Here is a 13515-nt window from a genome sequence, read left to right as displayed (position 1 = left end):
ACAGTATTGTAGAATTTAGTTTATTGATTTTGCACAAAAAAGGTATTTTCACATTTCTAATGTTTTTCCTGAAAAATAACTTGCAGTGATTTTTTTTTTTGGACATTGACTCTTGTTTTTCTCCTCTCTAACCCAGAGTATAAGCAAAGCGGTTGGTTTTCTTAGATATGCAGTTGCCTATGCAGTTCATCAACTAACTTACATGTCCTCTCAATCATTTTCACATCCTGCTGCAGGTCAAAACTCCAATTTACAGTCCGTCCTTCAGCTGCACAGAAGATTGAAACGATCTTACAATAGCACCTTTAGTAGGAAGGGAATCTAACTACCTCTCTATCAACACGGACATCAGGTTCTCGGTTACAAAACAGAAACAGCGACTGGAGACCGAAGAGTGCTCGCGTTAAATCTGAATTGAAGCGCTGCGACTTTTCCGATGACTCAAATCAAGATGCACTCCTCTAAATGAATCTGACACAGTAAACATCAAGGCAACATAAAGTAAAGCAGGAGTCGAGCCTAGTGAGACAAAACGTTTTAAGTTTGAGCTGGGTTCGCTCTAAGTGTAAGAAATATACCTGCTTTTTTCACATTGCATCATTTACACATAAGGTAAAACAAACATACACAAAAGAAGCAGCGTATTGTCTACATGTAGATTTATTGTTGAGGTATGATATGATGAATATTTTTCTCTTTTTGGAACCTTCTGTTTTACAGCCACTCTGTTTGTATAAAACCTGTGGTGGTGGAATACACCTGGAAAAAAAAAAAAAAAAAAGTGCCAATTTTGTAAGATGGAAGTGACGCTGGGACTCTTACAACTTACAAACTTCTTCCCATGTTTCATTTCAAATTTCCCCCGCACGCCTCTCGTTTGCCTCGTTCTCCTTCAGGGTGAAAGTGTGGTGGCTCGTGTTTTTCATGTTTGGTGCAACAAGACGCGGCGAGGCTGATGGGTAAATTTATGCTGAGACACAATGCCAGGCTTCTGTCTCGAGCTCCAGCAACACTGGTTTGGATTGTAAACCCGTTTCCGATATAATAATTCAGGTTAGGAATCAAACCTGTAAAGAAACAACTAAGGAGGAGTTATCGCTGGTTGTCGCCGTCATCTCCGCGACCGATCTCCCGTCCTGTGCAATGAAGAGTGTTAACGGCCATGATGTGAGCGGTGGGGGAGGAGGGGTGAGGGTGATGGAGGTGGAGGCAGGCTGGCTCAAACAAAGGCCCGTGGTGGTGCACGTCTAGTCGTCCTTCTCCACGATGACCTCCCCGTGAAGCACCCTTCTCCTCTGCCGCAGCATGTGGAAGAACAGCTGAGGAAACACTGGGGAACAAGGAAAAAAGGACGAATCACAGAATAAATACATATATTCCAGAACATTTTCCCAGAGTTCACGACTGAAAGCGGCTTTAGAGCAGAATTAAACCTGAAAATCACAACTGTAACGGACATAGAACTGTGAACACACCCTGGACTAAATTCTGAGAGACAAGCAGGACACTGGATATATTTTTATGAAACAATTAATATTCAATATGTCAATTACAATATAAACATCTGTGTATGTAGTTCAATACAACATCTAAAAACAGGTTATTGTCTTGTACTGGATATTTTTCAGGTGTAGAGGTATAGGATGATTCCTCTGCTACATTTAGCATCAATCCGTTGATAATACATAATTTAACAGGTGAAATTAGGTTGAATATTTTAGGAAAACTGTTTAATTGCTTCCCAGTAGAAGCAGGAACATGATGATACTGAAGATGTAGTGAGGCAACATTTCTCTCATACCATTTATTCCAAAATATCCCTCTCTTTAAAATGCACTAGTCCATGTTATAAATCACTGGGCAGGGCAGTTTGATGACAGGACTGGATTTTCATGACACTTTATATGGTCATTTTATCTTTGAACTAAATTCTGAAACAAATTTGCCTTCAATTATCTTCAGGAGACAATCTAGAGTATAAACGATTAAAAGTTAAATCAAACAATAATGTTTTTTCTATGCTGTCAACTCCTCAACTATTTTAAATCACAAATCCCTGGTCTCTTATTTAGAACAGTGCACGTTAGCTTTATTTTCTGCAACAGGGAAGTTGAGGCTCATGGGTTCACGTGGGATGATCCCCAGAGCTAAGTGAAAATGCTGCTTACGTGGGATGTAGGACAGCATGACGATGATGAGGCAGTAGTAGTAGTCAAACGACACGTTGTACTTGTTGGGAAGCCTCATGGAGTACATCCCGGACCTGCGCACAAACGGCAGAGCGGCGTAAATGGTGAACAGCTCCCCGACGACCCCCAGAGGGTACAGGACGATGAAGAGGTTGTATCTGGGAAGGAAAAGAGAGGCATGTATTTAAAATCCAGAAGCGTGACACACACACAGTCACACACAAGTGCAGTTACAGGGATGTTAACACACTCACATGCATGGTCACACAACCCCCCCCCCCCCCCACACACACACACACATACACACACACACTTTGTTGCCCGGTGAAAAAATATTTATTGTGGCACGATGATGTAGTGAGCAAAGCTTCGGCCTCCGACAACTGTCAGCGACTGGAGCGCTGCACTAAATGGTCGACTGACAGCGGCCTTGGATGGATTTTGACAACTTGGCATACACACACACACACACACACACACAGTCCCTTGTGTTGGATGATAACTGCTGTTTACTGTGCATGTCGGCTTTACTTTTATAGACTGGTGAGCAAAGTTAAGAACGCCACATCAACCTCTGGTCCCATAAAACTCATAAAAGAGCGATTGGGGTTGAAGAGAATGTCTCTTAGTAAAACTCCGAGGTGCAAAAAACGATTCACAAACTGTCATCTTCTCGTTTTTCTCTGTGCAAAGGTCTGTCACCGCACTAAAGTGTGAGCTGGCGACTTGGTGACGACTCCAGGCCTCCCAGGTGCGACATGTGCCATGACTCAGGACTGCAGGAGATCCTGTATTTAGTCAAGAGCGGAGCAAAGGCTCGGGGGAGCGTCTCCACGGATGTGCGAGAAATGTTGGGCGAACATTCCATGACCAAAACAGATGGTCTTAAAAACGGGAGCAGCTGAACATGAGCCCCTCTCCGGGGGCCTTGCGTCTCTGCCATGCTTAAAGAAAGAGGCGATGGGGTGGGGGCAGGGAGGAGAGGGCCGGTCAGCGCAAAATAAAACAAAACACAGGAGGCCTTCAAGGAAAAAGAAATGATCACCTGGTGATTACACGACACACAAAGGGGGGGAAGAAAATTTGAACCAGTCAGAACCCAGAGATCGTCTCACACGTCTCACAAAGAAAACGAGTTGAGGAAATCTTTGAATTTCACTATTTTTATGCCACATCTCTTTCTCTCTCTCTCTCGCTCTCTGGTGCCAGGCCTGGGTGCTGGACAGACATCAATGTGTACAGCTGACCGCCCCAGCGACTCCAATTTCAGCTGAGCTACTGTAGCGAGGAGACGCCCGGCCAGACTGCCACGTCACAAGTGCCCTTCGTACAGTAGTGAGCAGGGGGTTACGTCACCGTGCGGCCCGGAGATGTGTCCACCATCACGACAAGTCACTAATCGTGAGAAATGTCTCCTTGTTGTGGTTCTCATGCTTCAAACTAAGGATATTTTGGATTCATAACTGTATATTTTTTCATTTTTAATTAATCAACATGGATTTTTTTATCCAATCTTGCAGCTGTATGTAAAAAATACACATTCAACATTACAAACCATCATTTGTTTGACTTTTAATCTACAGTTAATAATACAACATATCTGATTAAACCCTGAAATTATTACATTCATCATTATCAGTATTGTCAGAGTGCTGGCAGTTAGTTCACCCAGACAGAGAACGGCTAACAAGGTGCTAACCAATAACCAAACACATGCTGGTTCTCTCTGTGTTAGCCGAGTGACACCTAATACACACACATGACTCTGCTTCTTCCTGGACTTTAAACCGGTCTAGGCTCGGGGGGGTGAGGCAAACACGCCAGGGGTTAAAATCGCCGGATCACACACACGACATGCTCGGACACAATGTCCGACTCATTAATGACAATTCAAGCTCATCCCAGCCTCGGGGTAATGATATTCTCCACCTGGCCCATTTGATGAAGTACGGCAGGTGGTGGAGCAGGTTGAATGTGTAGTAGGAATATCTGGTGATCTCCGTCACCGTCCACACGACCAGGAATAGGATTACGCTTTCTTCATTCTGGATCTTCAGTTAAATCAGGGAAATGGCAAAGTGAGATGTTTGCATGAGTCAAACCTGCTGCTGTTAATGCTCCTGTTACCTGTGTGTGAATGTATGTGAGCAAAGATAAGAAGTGTTGAAAGTTTAAAACAAAATAAACTGTGAAAAGAAGCTTCATTTGATTAGATTTTGACCCAGAATCCCTGAATTTACTTGAGATTACAGAGCTCCAGTATATTAGTATGCATATATACACTCTACTGTATGTGTGCTGGTAATAAAACTTGTAATGAAGAGTTATTTTTGTGCATTTTCTCACTTGTGCAGAATGTTGTGTTTATTATAAGTCACCTGTCTGATGCTGTTGGTGATGAACCAAACCATGAAAATCCGTGAACACACTTGAACCCCGGTTACAATCACAGAAGTCCTCACGATTCCTACAGCACAGCAGGAGAAACAAAAAAACAATGATTAGTTGGCATGTAAGAAAATGAGCCTGAATTTTGAATGTAAAGTGACTAAAATCATCACATACCGATGGCACAATGTCCCACCTGTAAATAGAGATACGTGAAATTAATTGTCTGTATTCTATTCTATCCTATTTCCTTTCTAAATAATGATTATGATCCATTCTTTTTATTCCTCTGACTGTGTACATTCATGCAAGTAACAGCGAGCAGTGCTCTGCTCAGCGTCTTACCTCAACTAATGCAAAGGTCTGGAAGAACTTGAGTGTCCTCGCTATACTCCTGTACAGACCCTTGTGTGTGCCTCTCTGGATGTAGAAGCGCATCATTGCAATCGCCAAAACCAGCCACCTGCAGAAAAATAACAACAATAAAGGCCCCAGTTAACATGGCTGAGAACCCCAACGCCGATGCAACATGGAATGAAACTTGCATCTTCTCCAGGTGCCTTCATTGTTATGCAAAACTCAACCTGAATCCACCTTGTCAGAGCCGCACTCTTGTTTCTATTTTAGCAATAGATGTTCAGTAAATATGTAAAATAAATATTAGCTGCATGCATAGTGTAGACAGATACTTTGTAAAGTATCTGAAGTCACAGTTGCAGCATCGACACCAACTGAAGAAACCTGGTGCAGAGTGCATGTTCATAATTTAGTATGAGTAAAGAAAAATGTGAAAGTGTGCCACTGAACCAAAGTCAAAGACTATGTGTGGAGAACCTTTGTGGAACCATCTTAAAGCAAAAGTTGAGGTGAACATGAAAACACAGTTTCATTTTCACTATTTTCCTCGAGAGTGAAACTAACAGAAGCGTCACGTTACATCCAGTAACAACATAACCAAGCACAAAACTTTAAAATCTTTTTAACCAAACTTTTACAGCTACAGCATTTGAGTTTAAAGTAAAATCCCCCTTCAGTGCTGACTTGCACCAAAGTCTTAAAGGTTGTTCTTATTCTCCTTTATATTATTCACCTAATCTACAGTAGAGTCTGAAACATGTGACAGATTTAAACGTTCAGTCAACAACAGATATAAGCACGTGCACATATTAAGGCTGTTTCACTGATGGGAAGCTTTTGTATTTGTATGGATCCTTTTCATCAAACTGAGTCCTGACTCTGCAACGTACAAAACACAGTGGAACTGAAACAGTGGAGGAGGAGATTCCTTCATAACAGACCACAGCCATGAAAGATTATCTCACAGAGCTGTTTACAGGGTCACTGGTATTAACAACTTAGTAGGTGGACCGCTGGATGGGAAACACAGTACGGCTGCAGCTAATGATTATATTTGTCATTGATTAACATATTTGTAATTGATTAACAGTATGCTGAATATTAAAATATGACAAAAGTATAAAACAAAAGCCAATTATAGCTTCCCAGGTGACAACAAAGTTCAACAACTACATATCAACTTAGTATTCATATAACAATGCATACATATTTAATAAGAAAAGCTGGTAAAAGTGTGGCCACAAATCAATTAATCAATTGAGTTACATAAGAAACTTCAATTCTAGCTGTTTAAAGTTAAAAGCTGGTCTATTCTACTATTTTCATTTTTACTTATGTTTATATTGCATGTTTAATTAATCTTTTTAATAATACATTTTCTTATCTTACTCTGTTTCATGTTATTTAAGTGTTAGTGGTGACAGCGAGTTCAGCTGATGTCCGTGCATGTCACAGTTCTGAGACTTTAAACTAAACATTCATTTGGCGTTTTGAAATTATAGCATTATTGCTTTTGTACAAATATAAACGACAAACATTAAACTGACTTTTAGGTTGTTTATAGGATAATAACGTGACATGATGGATGATAAACCACGAATAGTCTTCACTGTTTAATATTGAACTGTATCAACACTGCAGCCTCAAAGTTGTGTTAAAAAACAAGTAAATTAAGTTTGTCCAGTAGAGCTACAAAAACTACAACAATATTATTATCACAGATTAATCATTACCTGTGGTAGCCTTCAGTTATCATAAAAATTCAAAAGGTGTTTAGTTTGTCCAGTCTGGGCTACTGTAATAAACATGGCGGCCTCCGTAGAGAGGATCCACTCCAGATGTAAATATAAAGTATCTAAATATAAAGGGCCCGTTCTAGGGTAAAGAAAACAACAAGTTGTACAATTTAGATGATTAAAGTGAAAACATCACTCGGATTATTTTATATTCAATTTCTACCATCAGAGCCCTTTCACCTAAATCGTACACACTGGACCTTTAAGGTGCAGGGAAACTCTAATGCACATTTTTAGTAATAAAAAGGCCAAATGTGGAATATTTAGCACTTTCTCAAACCCATCAGAGCAGCAGATATGAAGCTGTTATTGATTATTGATCCCCTGCTGCCCTGAGAGTTCAGATAAGTGTTGATCCTCATCTTTCCTCTTTGACAACAAACAAAACAAACTTTTTTGGGAAATCCACTGTTTCAAACAAACATAAAAGTTTGTGTTGTTGCAGGAAAATGTGCCGGATGAGCATTTCCCAGCCTGAGCTCCAGTGTCACTGTCAGTCCGGCTATACTTATCACTACAGTGGGAGCTGCGGGCCTCCAGGCGCTCAGCCCTATTTGGACACGGCTGCAGCGCCAGTCTGTCACTTTAACCCAACACCATTCATTCATTTTACAGCCCTCACTTTAACCCGGGTTAGTTTTTTAAACACGTTTCCCTCAGTATTACACTTCTCCCTGGTTTTCCCTCTGTGTGTGTCTGGACAGATCCAGCGAGCCCAACAGTGCGTCTCTTAGTGCGTCTGTCCTGCCACAGACGCACAGTCCTATAAACAGCAACACACGCTCCGGGGGGTTTTCATGGAGCCGATCAACTTTTCTCTTATTAATAGGGGACAGGTGGGGGGGGCGCACGGTGACGCACGTACCCGGCGGTCATGGCGATGTTGTAGAAGGTGAGCCATGCGGTGGCGAGGGCGCTTTTCGTCCGCTTCTTGTTGTTGTTTTCCTTCTCCTCGACCGTGCCGTCCTCCTCGCTGGACGCCATGGCACCGGGGGCAGGGTGGGGAAGTCGGGGAGGGGAGCGGACAGCTGGGGCTGCGAGGGAGGGGAGCGGCGGGGGTCATCCATCCATCTATCCGAGCCGATCCCCTCTCTGTCTGTCTGCCGGGACAAGTGCGTGGCCTGCCGGTGGGTCAGGGGCTGGTACAAGTCAAAACATCAAATTAATAAGTCCCTCTGTCCTATTTCAAACTTTAGTAATTACAGGGGCGTAGCTAGAAGCTGTGGAGCCCCTGGGGGAATACTACTGGGGGGGCAATTATACAGGAAGTGGGCCCATTAAAGTAATGAATTTAAATTCACTCATTATCTCCTCACCACTATGCCGATGGAGGGGTGGGTGAAGTGTTTGAGTCCCTTTTGGAGTTTCAGGTGTAAACAGCCTTGCAGCCAAATCCAATATAATTGTAACAGGTGACATCTTACTCCATACTGCTCCTGTGGTGTCATCCAAGTGTCCGTGAGCCCCCACATTCAAATAGAACTCAAAACTCTGTCATTTACACTGTGTTTTTAGCCTAAATGTCCTCTGATGTCCTCCTCAGGAGCCGTGTTCACATTCGCACGCACACACCGTACACAAACTCTTGCTCAAGGGCACGCACGGGGTGCACAGTAGCATCGCTATTTCCGCTAGCAGGTATTTAGGCTCATAACGATGCAATTTCGAGTCTAATTTGAATGCCGGGGCTTACGGACACTTGGACACAGGAGCACTATGGAGGCATGTTGTGTTTTCTTACTTATACTTTCTGACTGCAATGTCCAGTCTCTCATGAAGAGCTAAGTGCTGCTCAGAGGGATTATTGTGAACTTCTGGTTTGTAAACACATCAATGGCTGAAGCTCTTTGCACGCGACCATCACCTCCACCAGCTTCTGGCAACAAACCACGTTCTGGGGCAGAAAAAACTTTGGAGGCAACCGTAGCAAAGGTAACTCAATATTATTTACTATATCTATTTTAAACTGCTGATTACTTTTCCAAGGAATACTGAATACCTTAACCATCAAACCAACCTTTATTCTGGGCTTTTTTCTTAACTTTTTGTCTTGGATTGAAACCTCTCTGCCTCTGGGTCCAGGGGTCTTGCTACTCAGGTTGTTGGGACTACAACTCCAGTAGAGCGGCTGTAGTCCTATCACAGAGGGGCAGACACGAGGGGTAGTGTTTACACACAGGTATCACTCTGTGCTGTTCTGAGATCTGCTCTCATCTCTCACTGCCTGAGAACCTGCATCATTGCAATATCTAAAATTAGCTCCTCTAATGGCACCACGTAGAAATGTGTGTAAACTAAAGACGGCACCAAATATAGTCCAGGCCACCTAATCATGATCTGGTTACTCGATGAAGTGTTCAGGTGTCTCTCAGGTCGTGACCTCAGGACAAAACAGGTCAACTGCGTTTTCGCTTGAAAAATAATCCATTAGGTATACGTCTAACATTTGTTTCCTCTTTGCATTTTCTTTGCAGTTATCATATTTTGCCACTAGATGGGGATACAGATATGAGAAGAGTCTCTGGGTTTGTTTGTGTCATGTGTTTTCTGGGGTCACAGACACAAGCTGTTATTGATATTTGGACAGTTATTAAGTCCAGGTATGTTTTCTGTTTTTCAGGTTAATAATTGTAAAGCTTCACATGTTTTATATACGTAGAATAATAAAGGTGGTCTGTTTATGTGATGAGATGAGATTGACGTGTCCTTTTGAAGATGCCTGCAGAAGGTAGACATCCTTCAGGGTGCAGAGTCAGACAACCTCTGTTTGTATCCTGAATATAAAGAGAGTAAAGGGCCGGTCACATCGCCGTCACACCAACAGACACAATGCCTACTGCAGTGTAAGCAGTTGGTCGAGCAGAGAGCCAGGGCTGTGGTGTGTGGAAAATGCTAGTGGAGGCAGACAATGCACTGGTCCGAGGCCTGACCAGCCCTCAGAGGGACAGGCGTCGCCTCACTGCGACAACAGCCCCCGTCTCCCTCTCGTCTTTTTCTTTATTTTGAACCGCTCCAGCATGGGCTCGGGGGGTACGCTGAAGTTCGCCGTGTGCGAGGTTCTGCAGTTTGCAGGCCTGTGCGTGCCGCTCTTCATCGTCATGCAGAGGTTCGCCGTCATCGTGGCGAGGGTGAAAACCTCGGCGCAGCCCCCTGGAGACGCCAGCACGGCCTACTGGTTGATCGTGGCGTCCTCCATCGCCTACGTCACCTCAACTGCCCTGCTGGTCTGGGTGCCCCTGAAGTACATGGTCTTCGTGAAAAAGAAGTTTCTCATTGGGAGGAAGAAGTGGTGAGTTCGTCCGACCTCGGCCCTGATGTCAGGGGCCAGTGTTTGGTCAGCAGCTGGAATCTGTGCAGCACATTCTGAGCCCTGACTGGTCCGTTGAGCCTGAACAGGCCTGTAACTGGTTTGCACTGCACTTTGAATATCATGACTTAGCAAATCCTGCAACTGCTTCCTTACTTTTTTCCTTCCTCTGTCTTTGTATCAGGAGGCCTGTTGCCCTTGTATATGTGGTCCTGTCCACATTGCCCTGCTTTGCCTTCCTTATCGCCAGCTCTGAGGTACACGTTGCAGATGGTTTGTGATTTGTGTGATTACATCGATTTGTTTGTATTCACATCTTGAATTTTGACCCTTCAGAGTCAGCCGAAAAGTGACCAGAACATTTAATATAATTATTCCTACTTTTGTTGTTATTATGGTGTTTGTCGTCCAGATAAGTCGCTTGGAACATAAAAAAATATACCTGCTGCAACCATTTGTTGTAGATAAGAGGAATCGCAGGGTAAGGCCTCTGCGAGGGGAATAAAGGTGATGATTTGTGAGGAATCTTTTGGTTCTCAAGGGAGAAATATCCAGCTATATGGATAAGGAGCCACTGATAAGCAGCTTGGTTCCTCTTCCTGTCCAAGCCGCTCTTGTCAAGTCATCTGTCCATGAGGCACATTTTCACTTCCTTACTGGCTGTGGCCCAGATCCTTTGCTGTTTTATGTAGCCCTAGCTCTCCAAAGCACCAACGTGACTTTTTGGCCCTTTCCCTTATCTGGTGTATTTTACATAAGAGCCATAAATTCTGCTAAGATAACCAGCTTGTCTGCTTTGTTCTGTGTCCTGTTGGGATGAAGCCCTGACTCAGGAAAATCCCAAAGCTGCAAGTGATTTAGCCCAGAAACCCAGAGCGAGAAGAGGTCAGGAGTGTTGACAGTTTGATGTGAACGTGTGGTGCAAAGGGCCGTTGTTACCGTTTGTAGATAAACTGGAAATGAGGTGATAACCGCATCAAATGTATGTTCCACTCATTGTTTTCTTGTTGGTTGCCCAGGTCCAGATAAATAACAACATGCAATATGATATGTTCACGGAGCTCCCTGTGTCGCTAGTCCTCTTCTCTCTCATCTGTATTGACGTTGTGGAGAGGATACGCCACTGCAGACTGACGGGCCAGGGTGAGCGCAGCCCCCTGAACACATCACACACATCACTCACTGAGGGCTATAGATCCTGAACTTTCCTCTGTCAACGACATGTATATAGTGATACCTGCTGGGCTTTACATGTCAGGAGCTGGGAGGCAACGAGTACAGCTCTTTAAAACATTTATCCGGAATAATAACGCGATTAAATGGCTGTGTGACCAAAGTTGGGGGAAAAATGCTGTAACCGAAGAAACGAGCGGGAAATTTGTTAACCCAGCTCGTTTCTCGTAACACGGTGCTGAATTGACAAAACTTCAGGAAAGTTTTTTTAAAGATAAGGATTGAGGGATGCCTAAACTGCTGTTTTGTTAAAGTTATTCGCAAATTAATGTTTATATATTTATGGTCACAAGATTGAGTGGTGTATCTTTAACCCTAACCCTTGACCAGACTATCATCCTGAAAATCATTCCTTTTGTGTCTCCAGCTAATGACATGGAGAGAGATGCTGACATTCCCTCCTCTGTCCTCACACATGTGGAGCAGGTAACACCAGTGACCCCTATCTCTCCAGCTGTGCCAGGGCCAGCTGTGCCCGGGCAAGGTGGTTCCACTCCGATGCAACCAGGGGCAAACCAGCTCGGGGACAGGAACCAGAACGGAGCAGGCGCTCGACAGGAGACTAACGGGATGCCAGGCAACCCTGGGAGACCATTTAGTATCTCTGGATTAAGCTCACCATCAGTGAGCAGCACGGCGTACCGCATGTCTCCGTACTCCTACACGGGCCCACTGAGGTTCCTGAGTGCCAGCGACGCCCGAGCAGACGTGTTCGTGGACAGTTTTGTGTTCTGGTTGGATACGGTGGAGATGGTGCGGGTGGCAGGACACCCCCTGGTCTACCACTCAGGCTGGGTGTTCCCCATCTATATCTTCAGCTACTTGTCCTGCCTGCGTGTGGTGGTGATGCCCCACAGCCCCTTGCTTTCCTCACTAGGAGTGGCTCTGCAGGACTTGCCCTTTTTCTTTGTGCGCGTCGGCCTCATTGCCTTCTTCGGCTTCGTCACACCCATCCTCTATCTGATGAAGAACTTGTTGGTGTGCCTGGCCTTTGTCTACTTCAACTTCATGACCAAGCTGAGGGTCTTCAACACAGAGAGGATGTTCTTTTAAAACCAACGTAAACACGTAGCAGGGGCAATATGTTGGCACTATAGACTGTGAATAAACATGGACTACGTATCTCCACTTCCTCCTAGACAAATTATTCCATTTCAAACGCTGCCATCTTGCACACCTTGTGAAAAAACTGTCATTAACTGAATTAAAACAGTTTGCACCTCACAATAAAGTTCTTACATTGAGATTTGTTGATAATTTCTAGCCAAGTCATTTCTTAACTTTCAACCTGAAGTAGTAAATCAACACTTTGAAACTTTAGCTAGCAGTTAGCAACTTCCAGAACTTTACAAAAACTTGGATCAGTACAGTGTATGATAAAGAATAGTACAAATGACGTAAACAATTAGCGTCCTAGCTATCACGTAGTTTTTCACAAAAAAATAACACAACTTACTTTGAATTACAAAACATCGAGGTAAAAAACGTTTGATAAAGCAAAGCTTTGTTAGCGTTAGCATCACTCAAAGCTTCCTACTTCTCTTTTTACCCTGAAATACACATGTATATGTATATACATGTATGTATGATGTATATATTACGCATATAAAAATAAAAGAAGACAGATTACTATATCACTGTCCCCTGTAACTGGTACAGGTTGGTGCTACAGAGATTTCCTGTTGGATTGATCACTGCACAGTTCCACAAATGTTTCCTAGAAAACACTTTACACATTTAGCTGTGACACGGAGTCAGATTCTAATGATGGACGTTTGATAGATACTTTTAAACTAAGAGAAAGGAGGAGAGACTTAAAACAAACTCAATAATTAGTCTAATTATAGCCTGTGCAACCGAAGCAATATGTGAACTTGTGAATGCTATACAAAACATTTCCCCTAAATGCATCATGGTAGTTTGCGGAGGCCAAAACTGAGCTCTTAGGCAATGTATTCTCACAATGGACATTATGTGTATGACTGTTTTGTGTTTACCGCTCAAAGCCCCTCGCCCGCGGCACGTTGGCCTTCCTGTAATGTCACTCGAGACGTTTGACGGACTTTTTTCTACCATCATAAAGTGCAGTGAATATGTGAAAGCATATATCCATGTTTTTTTATTATAGGTTTTTCTCTGATAAGTTATTTTCCCAAAAAAGAAAAACAAAAGTGTGAGATTGTATCGTTGATACGTATATTTTGGTAAGGTAAATAAAGACGGTAATTCAAATGTGTTTTAAGTT

General features: G+C 43.3%; 2 protein-coding genes across 2 annotated transcripts; one reads left to right on the top strand and one right to left on the bottom strand.

Moving 5' to 3' along the window:
* Positions 1-1212: 1212 nt before the first annotated feature.
* On the bottom strand, positions 1213-7809 carry hacd1 (3-hydroxyacyl-CoA dehydratase 1). The gene is made up of 7 exons (XM_034572397.1): positions 7596-7809; positions 4923-5040; positions 4755-4773; positions 4568-4656; positions 4119-4240; positions 2169-2347; positions 1213-1330 (listed from the first exon to the last, which is right to left on the bottom strand). The coding sequence occupies exons 1-7, from the start codon at positions 7712-7714 to the stop codon at positions 1248-1250; spliced, it is 729 nt and encodes a 242-aa protein (XP_034428288.1). The 5' UTR covers positions 7715-7809; the 3' UTR covers positions 1213-1247.
* Positions 7810-9579: 1770 nt separating this feature from the next.
* Positions 9580-13500, top strand: LOC117754166 (transmembrane protein 236-like). Its single transcript, XM_034572909.1, has 4 exons — positions 9580-10019; positions 10222-10294; positions 11057-11180; positions 11638-13500. Exons 1-4 carry the CDS (start codon positions 9748-9750, stop codon positions 12321-12323), a joined length of 1155 nt encoding a protein of 384 aa, XP_034428800.1. The 5' UTR covers positions 9580-9747; the 3' UTR covers positions 12324-13500.
* The last annotated feature ends 15 nt before the right edge of the window (positions 13501-13515 follow it).

The sequence above is a fragment of the Hippoglossus hippoglossus genome, chromosome 20 (assembly GCF_009819705.1).
Source record: "Hippoglossus hippoglossus isolate fHipHip1 chromosome 20, fHipHip1.pri, whole genome shotgun sequence".
Lineage (NCBI taxonomy): Eukaryota > Metazoa > Chordata > Actinopteri > Pleuronectiformes > Pleuronectidae > Hippoglossus > Hippoglossus hippoglossus.
This window is presented reverse-complemented; position numbering and strand designations above follow the sequence as displayed.

Bases quoted from the DNA above. Each gene is read 5' to 3' on its own strand.
- hacd1 (XM_034572397.1), bottom strand. From the start codon at position 7,714: ATGGCGTCCAGCGAGGAGGACGGCACGGTCGAGGAGAAGGAAAACAAC. The intron at 4,241-4,567 runs GTGACTTATAAT...ATTTAACTGAAG, and splicing joins TCACCAACAGCATCAGACAG to ATCCAGAATGAAGAAAGCGT. The intron at 1,331-2,168 runs GTAAGCAGCATT...CTTGTTCCCCAG, and splicing joins CATGCTGTCCTACATCCCAC to TGTTTCCTCAGCTGTTCTTC.
- LOC117754166 (XM_034572909.1), top strand. From the start codon at position 9,748: ATGGGCTCGGGGGGTACGCTGAAGTTCGCCGTGTGCGAGGTTCTGCAG. The intron at 10,295-11,056 runs GTACACGTTGCA...TTGGTTGCCCAG, and splicing joins TCCTTATCGCCAGCTCTGAG to GTCCAGATAAATAACAACAT. The intron at 11,181-11,637 runs GTGAGCGCAGCC...TTGTGTCTCCAG, and splicing joins CTGCAGACTGACGGGCCAGG to CTAATGACATGGAGAGAGAT.